The 12,211-nt window shown below is 44.9% G+C and overlaps 1 protein-coding gene across 11 annotated transcripts in view; it reads left to right on the plus strand.

Annotated features, from left to right (window-relative positions):
• Window positions 1-12,211, plus strand: part of Pde4d (phosphodiesterase 4D) — a 1,422,283-nt gene that overhangs the window by 1,367,302 nt on the left and 42,770 nt on the right. For 10 of the 11 annotated variants that reach the window (XM_029543935.1, XM_021208481.2, XM_029543934.1 and 7 more), the window contains one exon: window positions 7,598-7,710. In XM_029543935.1, the coding sequence (XP_029399795.1) occupies window positions 7,598-7,710 (113 nt within the window). Of the gene's footprint in view, window positions 1-6,946; window positions 7,512-7,597; window positions 7,711-12,211 lie in introns of those variants that run through there. The other variant, XM_021208489.2, reaches the window with a different exon arrangement.

Here is a 12,211-nt window from a genome sequence, read left to right on the forward strand (position 1 = left end):
CTCCCCTCCCCTCTCCCTCCCCTCCTCTGTTCTTTTCTTTTCTTTTCTTTTCTTTTCTTTTCTTTTCTTTTCTTTTCTTTTCTTTTCTTTTCTTTTCTGCCTAGGTACAAGTGCAGAAAATCAAAGAGACAAAAGCTAGCCAAATTACATCCAGGTTGAACAACTGAGAAGGTATAGTTGTAAATGCACTGGTTAAGAAATCCAATTTTTGTAGGAGAAAATGCAGGCATGACCTGGCTGACTGACCTACCTGGCATACTGTGCCTCTAAGTAAGAAACGTGGCACACCATGCTCCTGAGTATTCTCAGAAGTCAGAACACTGAATTCTGACGTAGCTTGAGGAGCACGTAACTGCCCTGCTGCTGACGTGTTCGCAGACTCCATGTGTCGTTTTATGTGCTTCTTCCTCAGTACAGACCCTGGCGGTCTGAGTGCTCACTGTCCAGTCCAAGGTACTGTGCTAGCTGATCACAGTCGATAGGCTTCTACTATATAAGAGTTGCTCATGTGCAATAAAGCAGACGCTGTTCCCTGAAACCGTCTCCCGAGTAGGTCTTCCCCATACCCTTCACCAACCCACAGGCATTGAAGTCTCGCTGGGGGATGCTAATGGCAGAGTTGAGAAAGGAGGTTAAAGCAAGCTGAAGAGAACATGTGTGTGATTACAGTCCAAGGAGAAGGGGGTTTGCACAGCAGACTCATGACCAAAGGCATGACGTGTGAAAACAAAGTTTATCCAAGATTTTTCTGATCTTCTGTATCCTAAGAAAAAGTGAACCCAGGAAGACACTAAAATATTGTAACCATGCAGGCATGGACAGGTGGAGGTTTGATTACAGTGGGTCATTGTGGAAATTAAGAAAGTGTTGAGTTTATTGGTTAAAAGTTAAGTGGGAATATGGTGGGAAGGGGATGGGCAGAAATGAGCATATATACATATTCCAGGACTTCCTATCCATCAATAACTTTATTTTCCTAAATAATTTATATTTTAGTTCTAAATATGAAATGTACACACCATCCCTTTAATTGGACTCAATACCAATCAGTGAATTGTGCCTTATAGGTATTAGAATGTAAAAACTTCTGTTTCTTCAATATCCTTCAGTGAATAATATTGTTCATAATTGCTTACACGTCCATGGAGTCCCTAAGCTGGATATATGATCTCCACTGGCTCCCACTCCAGGTCGGTGAATAAAGCCCAACCCTTCCCACAGCAAGCCTGAGAAGCTCACGACTGTTGCTCTGCTGCACTGCCACTTGTATTTCATTTAGAAGGCAGACATTTATACTTCAGACAGCCTGGTGTTAAGTTCAGTCTCTTCAATGAATTAAAGCAACTCAGCATTTCACTGCCTCAACCGGTTTTGTAAAGAATTTGTAGTATGCCGTTTTCTCATAAGCCAAATTATCGGTCTGTCTGTCTGTCTATCTATCTATCTATCCATCCATCCATCTATTATCTTTCTCCCTTTATTTTCTTCTCTCTCTCTCTCTCTCTCTCTCTCTCTCTCTCTCTCTCTCTCTCTCTCTCTCTGTTTCACTCTCCCCATCAATCACCTTGCTCTCATACTTCCAGAAAGTAACTTGCAAGATAGTTTTAAAGAAGCGAAAGTGAGTGCCCTCTGGAGTCATACTGGGCCAGTCCTTCTATTTATGTCTAACAAATGTAAGAACCAAATGCCTCTGTAGGATTTGCTTGGTTTGTTTGTTTGTTTGTTTGTTTGTTTTGAGACAGGGTGTCACTGTGTGGCCCTGACTGGCCTGTAACTGTCTTTGTAGGCAAGAATGGCCTTGAATTCACAGAGCTCCACTGACCTCTGCCTCCTTAGTGCTGGAATTAAAGGCGTGGGCCACCACCCCAGCTGCTTCTGTGGGATTTTAATGCAGAGATCGTCTTAGATTAGAGTAACCAGAGCCAGAGAAGCAAACAATCTTATAAAGTAACATGCTAATATAAATATGTCCAAAGGTAATATTCTCACCGACTGGTCTTACCTCCTACAATCTCACGTGTTGTGCAACCCATGTCAACTAAGACGAGATCCCACGTCACACGGTGAGCTGAGTGATTCGGCAGCTCCTTCTTGTGAATAAGGTCCAACATTCCTACCTGCTGGTCCCTGAGATTTGCATAGCCTGTGTCTACTGCGGTATCAGATTTCTCAACTTTCTTCCAGGCCCCGTTTGCCTGAGCAAGGCTCTGTGGCAGTTCCTTCTCTGTGCCCATCCATGAGCCTCACTGTCCATGGGTCCAGATGTTTGGATTTGAAATATCCTTTCTGCCTTCCTCCATTCTCTTCTAATGCATTAGTTACTTAACATGTTGTAACAAAATACCTGACCAAACTACCTAGGCAACATATAGGAAGAGTCAGCGTCGATAAGGAAGGTGTGGTGAGGTTCATGAAAGCCAGAGCTTGTGGCTGCAACTCCTTCTGCCTCACTTCTCATGGAGTACAGGGGAAGTGCTCACTCGGCTTGCTGCTTTTCACCCTTCTTAGCCGCCCTGGCTGATGGTCTGATGCTGCTCACACTCACAGAGGCTCCTGGCTCTTCCATCAGTTGTTTCCTAGAAGGCTCTTATAGACTAGCCTGAAGGCGTGTCTCATCGATGTGCTGGGTGGTTTTGACAATCTCCATTCCTTGTCAGGTTGTTCTGTTTCTTTTCTCAGGATGAAGGTTTCCCTGCTCCACTTGTGTCCAGTGTGACTTGAATGGCCCCCCTTTTATTGTCCCACAGCCCATTCTCCTCCTTCCTTTTCTACTGTATGGTGCTAAAATTGTCATCAGTGATGGGCTCTAGTTTCCCCTCGGATAAGGGTCACACTCTTACACACTGCGTTTCTTCGAACTCTAATAAAGTTCATGACACGTAGTGCCTCATGAACGCTGAGTTATTGATTAGATTAGAAGCTAATAGACCTCAATCCATTTGTAAAATTCTACTAGAACACTTGTCAGCTTTAGGAGAAAAAAAAAATCATAGCTAGTGGGAAATAGGAAGAAAGTTCATTAAAATGACACACATCTTCACTTGGAACATATCTTTGAAGCCAGGGGTGAAAGTTTATATATTTTATAAGATTTTTAAAAATACTTCAAAACAGTAAGTTGATTCCAGAAATATCCTAGGAAATGGGGGCGGCTTGCCCTTGGCCCTCGGGCTTCAGCCTGTTACATAGACACACTGAGAGAAGCGAGGGCCTTCATGTGTTTCCCATCAGATAAAATGCAGCAGAGCTCACCTGGACAGATCTTTCCCTGTAGCAGAGCCGAGGAAGGACTAGCTCACATGGGAGGCAGAAGTCCACCTCCTCCTCCTCCGTATACCATCAATTCTCCCCTTAGGAACAAAGGACATTTAAGTGGGGATCGGCTGAGGGGAGACTGGAATTAATTAAAAAGGCATGTTCGAGCATTTTCTCTTAGAAGCTGTCTGAGGTATTTGTTTCCATTTAAAAGCAATCGGAGTCAGCTGTGATCACTCTGTATGACTTTTTAAAGAAGAGTCGCGAATGACACCCAAAGTTTGTGTGCTCGCTCTCTCTCGCGCTCGCTCTCTCTCTCTCTGATATTCTCTCTCTCTCTCTCTCTCTCTCTCTCTCTCTCTCTCTCTCTCTCTCTCTCTCTCTCTCCTCTCGACCTGTTTTTTAGTAGTAGGCCTCTCTAGGAATGACAACAGACTTATACTGACCTTTTAGCCCCACAAATATTGACAAAGAAACTAGCTGGCGTTTACAAAGTTTCATGTCCTGTAGCTCGGATCCCTTTGCCTCCCAGTCAGTTGTGGGTAAGAGTAATGGGTCCAACATTTCCCAAGGAGGCCGAGCACAGCCTCTGGCCAACTGCTGTGGCTCCTAGCTGACGGCGGCAGTGCTTTTCCCTTTCAAAGACAAGCTGCTGCTTCAGCATCCTCTCCTGGAGTCCTTGGCAAGATTTCAGGCCATGTGTCAGGGGAACCCTTGCGCACATTGCTATGACGGAAGCCAAGTGCTGGCCCACAAATATTGAGCATTACTTATTCCCAGGAGGGTTGAAGCAGACGCATGGGTATTGCACAGCTCAGGGTGCCTTGAAGAACACAGAATAACAGAGCCCTCCGATGCTTATTGTTACTCCACAGCTGCCCGTGACACAGCCCTTTTCCAGTCTATGTGGAGTTTAGCCAATCGCGTTTAGCGGGGCATTTGCTCTCAGTAGCCCCTCAAGTGAAGCAAGATTCGCACAGTTAAATAGAAGAGTTTTCATATATATTTTTTTAAGTAGGGCAGCAGCATATATGACCCCCTAGGGGGCATTTTATTAATGAATGCGACGTGTGTTCTTGGTAAAGGCCACTATTAAACTGGTTCACTGTGTTTGGCCAGCTAGCTGCTGATGACATTTAGGTGTGTTGTTTGGCGGGGTGACTCAATTTCCTGTAGGATAGCTGGCAACTCCACATTGAATTCCCCCACTCGCCAGGAGAGAAGGGATAGAAAGGTCAGTTACGCCTTGTCTTAGAACAGTGAGGGTTAAAATGCCTGAACTTGAGGACATAATAATGACCCTGAAAAACTGTAGCTTGTCAAACTGTCTCAGTCCCGGAGTCTGAAAGAAGTAAATTCTAACGCGACAAATCCAGCAATGGTTTTATAAAAGAAATTTGTTTATTCTGCTGTATGTAAATATTCTCTCAGCAGTATGTACAAATGCTGGAGGTTAATTTCATTCTTTAAATATATAGAGAGCATGTGGAACATTTTGGAACATATGTATGTGACCTTACTTGTTTTCTGATAGTCAAAATGGCTAAGCCATGACTGGAATATGAACTGGATCTTCTGACTGGATCTTCTGCAACCAATTGCTCCTCACATCGCTATACCACCCACTTAAAGGCAAAGCCCGTGTCTAAGTATCTTGAAACATTAAATTGAAACTTTCCGGAATTACTGTTCCTCATTAAAACAAAAAAGAGACTGAAATATAATACATAGAGCCGTATTCTGCTAGATCCGAGGTCTGAACTCTACTTCTGATTTCAGAAAGCTTTCATGAAGATTGCCAAGGTGGAGGTAGGAAGTGTACACCACACACTGGGGGGGGGTCCCCTGGAGCCTCCCGCTTTTTCAGAGTTGGGTGGCAGGAAGCAGAGACATCAAGCCTTAAAGATGTGCAGAGAGGATGCCTGGCTTGGGATAACTGAAAAAAAAAATGACATGACAGAAGACAGACCCTACACAATAGCTATGCCTCTGACCGCACGGCATATACAAACTATGAATGTCGCACCTGGCTCTATGTTAATTTCCTCCTGAAATTTTCTGTCTGCCTGTTTTACATAGAGAAGGGAAGAAAGCAGAAACACTGGAACTGTAAACAGACCACCATGGTGTCCAGACAGTGCTCCACTTACATATGGAATGGATTCAGTATTTTGAAATATTAAACTATTGTTTCAGCGCTCTAGGTTGTGGGGCCGCAAAGGACTCTCCATGTTTGTGTATCTTTCTTTACATAGTCACCTTGTAGTAATTTGCAGTTTTGTGATCAGAAGCCCAAACAGATAAACTATTTAACACTTACCTTGTACAGTTATCTTTAAGATTGTCTCCATTGTTAAAGAAAGAAACATCAACCTTAAATTTCAATTCAAGAGGTTTAAGGAATTGCTGACTTAAGGTCTCTTCAGAGATTAGTGTAGAGGGGACGCACAATTAGAGGCAAATTTCAATACTCAGCAGTCAAAATGAAGAGCATACAGCTCAATAACGTCAGAGAAGGACAAGCCAAGAAGCAAGCCTCACACACTCTAAAAGTTACTGAAATTTTTACAAATGTAAGGAAATCTCAGGATCCTGAGATCCAACCCACCACGGCATTCTTTGTCCTGCCTGATCATTAATGGAGTCTACATTGGGACAGAATTTCTTTTCCCCACAATACTGTAGATCAGAAGGTGAAAGGGGGAAATCCCACCACTTCACATAAGGCTTTTCCTTTCTGCTGCCAGTTTTGTAGGCTAGACCCCTGGGGTTTCAACTTTTCGTTTTTCGGAAATAATATTGCTGTTTAGATTTGGAACTGACCGGTATAGAGGAAGTGCCCAAGTTCCCCAGGACAGCTTTTATCAACAGAACCCATCTCCCCCGAAATTATTCTGATAGTTCATTTCATCCATAGTGGGCAGAAAACAGACTACCAGACTCACTGTCTTGAGCCCCAAGTCCAGGGTGTTCCTGTGCATTCTGCAGAGGAGACAGCCAGCAGGGCATGTGTAAATTCCCCTTGCTCCTTCTCTTGCTGTTCCTTTAAGGTAGTTCTGAAGGTGAAATGTAGCCTGTTGTCACGTTCTAAGGCATTCTGACCCCACAACATTATGGTTTGTCTGTTTACATCTAAGCCAAATTTTAGAGGGGTTGGCTGGATACTGACAGTCTGTCCTCAGTAGAGATGATTTTATTCCCACAATTCCCTTTGAGTAAGTAAATCCTAACCTCTGGGACACAAACCCAGGGAAACTCACAAACCTAAATAAACCTGCAGGCAGGGTAGTGCCTGTGCTAAGTCACCTTGCGCCCAGGACGCCAGGGCCTGGCAGGCTGCGCTGGGACAGAGGGCCCAGGACTACGCAGTGCACCCCGGGGTCCCCGCGGGGCAGGTGCGCGATGGCACGCGCCTGCGCGCTGGGGGCCGACCGAGCCCCGCCTGAGCCCCGCGGGGACCCCGGGCGGCGGGGGGCGGGCGCTCCACGCCGGGTTTTCCGCTGCTCTGGTGTAAGACAGCTCCACAGCGGCGCTGCACACACACACACACACACACACACACACACACACACACACACACACACTCTCACACACATACACGCGCGCGTGGCCGCGCCTCCCTCCCGGCTGCGCTTCAAAGCAGTGGCGCCGGCTGCCTCGGGGCGATGCCGCGGCGAGGTGGCGGGGAGGGCGGTCCGGACGGCGTATTGCAACTCGGAACCCTTTCGTAAGGAGTCGCGGGGGAGCCAGACAGCGCCGCGGGGCCGCGAGGGGCGCGAGGGGGAGTGTTCCCGGAAAGCCAGCATGGAGCGGCGCTGCGCCCGCCCGCCCGCGGACTTGAGCGACAAAACAGGAAACGGTGGCCGCGGCTGATTCATTCGCTTCGCGCGCGGGGCTCTCAGCAGGCGGTGGCGTGGAAACCCGGGGCTGCGGGACGCGGACGCCCGGGAGCCGATCGCCCGGAGCCCCTGCTCGCACCCCTTCCCCCTGAGCTGGCCACCAGGGGCAGCATCCCAGCGCAGGGAAGCCCGTGCTCGCGCGCCGCTGAGAATCCGCCCGGCGTCCCTGTGCCAAAGTTGGCCTTGCAGCACTTTGCGCCCCTCCCTGGAGGCTGACCCGCGACGTCAAGCTGGAGCATCTCCGCCAGCCTGAGCCTGGCCCCACTAGTCCAACCTCAGCCCCCCGCGCGCCGCCGGGCCCTGCAATATGAAGGAGCAGCCCTCATGTGCGGGCACCGGGCATCCGAGCATGGCGGGGTACGGCAGGATGGCCCCCTTTGAACTCGCTGGTGGTCCCGTGAAGCGCTTAAGAACTGAGTCCTCCTTTCCCTGTCTCTTCGCAGAGGAGGCCTACCAGAAACTGGCCAGCGAGACCCTGGAGGAGCTGGATTGGTGTCTGGACCAGCTAGAGACCCTGCAGACCAGGCACTCCGTCAGTGAGATGGCCTCCAACAAGGTAAGCCCCTGTTCTGGTTCGGGTGTCAGTGACGCGGCTAGACTGCTATTTCCCACGCTGGGGAATCACCGATCCCTGTGGCCTGGGGAAATACAGAGAAAATTTTGTCACGCTGACTCCAAGTTAGCTGTTCTGCGCCTTTGGAGGGAGGTTCCTGTTTGCACACCTCTCTTCAGGTAGATTAAACATTTTATTTACAAAAGCAACTTTGGCAGAGTTCGAGTATCCCTAGGACGAAGGGTCCTTAGAGTGACACTTTGCCCTTGAAGCAGAAAGCCAGTAGGGTCTGGTGGTGGCGTTGCATATTATTATCAAAGGCACTGCTTAAGATTGCTTGTTGGAAATAAGAGTTGCAAGATTCTAGTGAAGGAACCAGGACGCCACCTCCTACCTCGCCGAAACTCTGAAGAGTTCACTGAACTTGCAACCCTCACTCCCATTTCTCTGGTTCACTGGGTTCCTTGGAAGGATGGAGCCTTTAAATATTCTGTCCCCTGTATGTACCATCTGCAGAGAACAAAAGTTAGGAGGATCTTATGCTGCCTTTGTCTCCTTCGGTCTTGGAGACCAGGTCCAGGTTTCTGAGGTCATTTAGCCACCACTAGGCTTCAGCTGGCCATTTGTGTCAGACGTGCCAAAGCCGCTGCTGGTCTTGGCAATTAATGGAGCATGGGGGGCTGCGAAGTAACCTTCAGCATCAGGCAGCCTTTGAGCAGCCTGGGAGACAAGGTAGAGTACTTTCAGAGTTGCATTTAAAACAACAACAAAATCATGTGTTTTATGTCTTCTGCTATGCAAAGAAATAATTGAGTTTTTTTTTTTTTTTTTTTTTTAATGACCGGGTGGCCTAGAGGCCAGGGAAGGGGGCTTCTATGTATTTGATGCAAACGACTGAACGAGTCAGTAGGGATCTGTGGCAGTTAGAAGAACTTGTCTTTTTAGACTATTTTTGTAGTTTGGGATACCTCTTTACAAGGTCAGAAGGGTTGTGACATTTTGCCTCTTGTATCTGTCGGTAAATGATGCTTTCTTTTTTGGTTCTGTTTGCTCAGCATAGTTTTTTTTTCCCACCTGCTTTATTTCTCATGCAGATTTTTTTTTATTATTAAAAAAAAAAATGCCTTAGCTTGTCAGCCAGCCGTGGGATTGTTGTATCCAGAACACCGTTCATAGAGCCAGCATTGTTGCTGAAGTGAAAAGTTGGCCTTTAACTTACGAGGCTCCCCAAAAGTATAGCCCACCTATTAACTCACTGGTTTGTAACATATTGATAATTAAATCTGCATTCTTGCCCTTTTTGCCCTGTTTTTTGTTTTTTTTTTTTTCATCTGTGCCTCATTTCTAAGTTTGGCTTGGCTCTTCATTCGAATGATCATTTACTGCTTTCTTACTGGGACTATTAATGTCCTAAAGCAGCAATAAGTGTCATTGTTCCCCTAGGCCTAACAAACTGTGACATTTATTAAAATATAACCTTATCATTTTATAATTTGCTTTATAAAGCAGAAGACACATGCTGAATATGTCCAGTGTCTTAAGTGCTGAGCGGGTCGTTATTGGTAGGCCCTGTGTTCTCACATCTCATGTAGAAATGTGGCAAGAGACAGATCAAACTCTGAAAGCCCCTTGGCCAGATACATGCATTTGCCCGTTATTTCAACCTCATTTGACAATACTTTCAACATAATTTGACCACACTTTGCATGCATCTGAGCAGCCACTTTCCCTAAAATCCATATTCTTGATGGTGAAACCTCCATTTGAGTTTAATAATTGATGTGAGATCGAACAGCATCGTGACTTAAACTGTGAAGTGGCTTATGTCTGTGTTTTAGACTGAAAACTTTACGTCACAGGGATTGCTCAAAATAATGCCTGTCTTTTATAGGCACTAAATTAGACAGAGCTCTGTCTTTTTACAAAAATCTTCATTGAAAAATGTTCTCAGACTTTGTAATAACTACTACAGGATCCTATGGGAGGTGGATTAATTTGACTGAAGTGGGATAAAGGAAGAGTTCTTCAAAATTCGTCAAATTTTGCAATTCTTCAAAATGCATTCAGCTGGGCTGATGCTTGGTGGTCAAAGGATTATTAACATGACACATTAAATATTATTACTTACATATATATTTTACATTATATATTATAAATACTAAATATGTTTGCCCAGTTAACTACTGCTTGAAGTTTTAGTGTCAAAGCCATTCATTGCTTTATGAATTCATTCATTCCTAAATTCATGAGCCCCTTTCAGAGATGAAAAAGTTAACTTAGAGAGAAAAGAAAAGTTCCTGATAATGGTTGTAACGTCAGCCTTCCACTTAATAAACAAGCCATTCCCACCCAGTGATAAAATGTGTCAGAACAACTGGTCAACCAAGGGCTGGGGGAGACAGCCTGCCTTCATTTTGACTGGCAATGTGAACAGCTTCCTTGGGCAATTATATCTGAGTGAATGAGTCTGGCAGGTTACTTCTTGGTTGGTAAATTTATTGCCCTATATTCAGTTAATGTAATCGGCTCATTTTTCTTTTGCCTTGAAATATCAGGATAGTATTCTCCTCTGTGGAAGTTTTAAACATTTTTTTCCTAATATATTAAAAACACAATAATGCACTAATAAGAAGTCTAAATTTTTTTTTAACTGATGACAGACAGGATCTATTATGGAGGTGATTTGGCAGGCAGAAAGCAGGGAAGCCAGATCTTTAAGCCTGCTAACAGAGAATTCATATAGTTAAAAGATCTCAATAAAAGAAATTTGCGGTGATTAGTAGTTTTAAGGTGATGTCTAGCAGACAACATATTTTCTGTATTGCTGTCACAGTGTACATAGACTGCTTGCTCAGGACAAGAATATGGTTGAAATCTCGGCCAAGGCAAGGGTGGCTGTAACACATGCTAGATGCTTGTACTGGAGGCATAAGAGATTCCAGATGGCATTTAATTTGAGTGATTACATCTACAGCATTTACTCCCAAATGCACATTAATCTGCCTAAGAGTTGTACAGATTTCCCTCCCCACCCCCAACCTCCAGAACCAGCAGTTGAGGGCAATTTCAGTGAGGCCTCAGAGCTTTAGAGGTGGACAGAACTAGAAGTTCATTCTGTTTTATTCTCTTCTTTGCTGAGTTATTTAAAAAAAAAAAACAACAACATTATAATGTAAACTTTTAAAGCTACAGTTTCCTTAGTATAATCTGGGGCATAACAATAACCATGTGGAAAGGGCAATATAAGAGTTTGGGGTCAAATTTGTTTGAGTTCCTTTTTGTCTGAAATATTCACTCTTATTAGTTTACTGCACAAGAGTAAGTTTTGGTAGAAATTCTGTGTGTCATAGATTTTTGTAATCTGTCTTTATCATCCATAAATAGCTAGAATAGTTTGAGATTCTAAGGAGATGTCCAGGCATTTCTTAAGTTCACATTTAAATTCCAGATAGAACGAGGTGTTTTTCTGCTCTACTGTAACTGGAAATATAGGCCTTGCTAGCCTTCAAGACGTACATGTGTATGAGTTTGGGGGCACATAGCTGTCTGTCCTTCTGTACAGATTTTGCCAAGCTAAAATACTTTCAAAGTAAAATACTTTAAGATACTTCCATGGTGTTTCTGGTCACACCCCACCCCCAAGAGGTCAGATAAGGGTGGGAGGTGTCTGCACGAGAGCCAGCAGAAGTCTGGTCCCCCGGGGTTCACAGAAATTTCTGTTCCAGCCTTGCAACAACCCACTCATGACCTGATCATGCTCATTTTACTGGGTCTTCCATGTAAGTTCAGTGATGCTCGCAGGAGAAAAAATGAAATCCTTTTTGAAATAGCCCTAAAACATATCAACCTAAAAATATTAGCTTGTGTCTGCTCTCACGTTTTGGGGGCAGTTTGGCAGCTCAGCACTCTTCTTGGAAAGCACTGGACTTTCCAGCGAACTGCAGGTCGGTCTTGAAATTGGGATTTGAGCACCCTTTGCAAAGACTTAAGGTTTTTCCATGGTTCCCTTCAAAGGCCCCCGCATCGGCTTTGCACATGTGGGGACGCGTTCTCTGTGAGTCTTGGTTTGCCTTTTTGGTCCATTGCTGGTCTCTTTCTCTGCTTTGAGAACAAATTAAGCTTCTCTTCTGGAGCCTGGTTCTTCTCAACTATTTTCCCACTGGCTCCCCCTGCTGCCATAGGTGTGCCAGTGCATAGCACAGGCTGGCACTTGCTGTGACTTCAGATAACGGTTTTCTTCCGGCCAGGAGGTTTGCAGGAAGGAAGATGGGTTGTTCACAGCTGTAGCTGAATCTTAAGATATTCCAGCCCTGCCCCACAAAAGTATAAGATAACTCAGAAGGACTGAAATCCCATTACGAAGGAAGCTAAGTTAGATGCAAGAGACATTTTAAGTAGTGACAATTAAAACAGTTTTAGATGTTAAAACATAAAAAAGAGGATTCTTAAGAATATATATATATATATATATATATATATATATATATATATATATATATATATA

Source organism: Mus pahari, chromosome 11 (assembly GCF_900095145.1).
Source record: "Mus pahari chromosome 11, PAHARI_EIJ_v1.1, whole genome shotgun sequence".
In the NCBI taxonomy this organism is placed as follows: domain Eukaryota; kingdom Metazoa; phylum Chordata; class Mammalia; order Rodentia; family Muridae; genus Mus; species Mus pahari.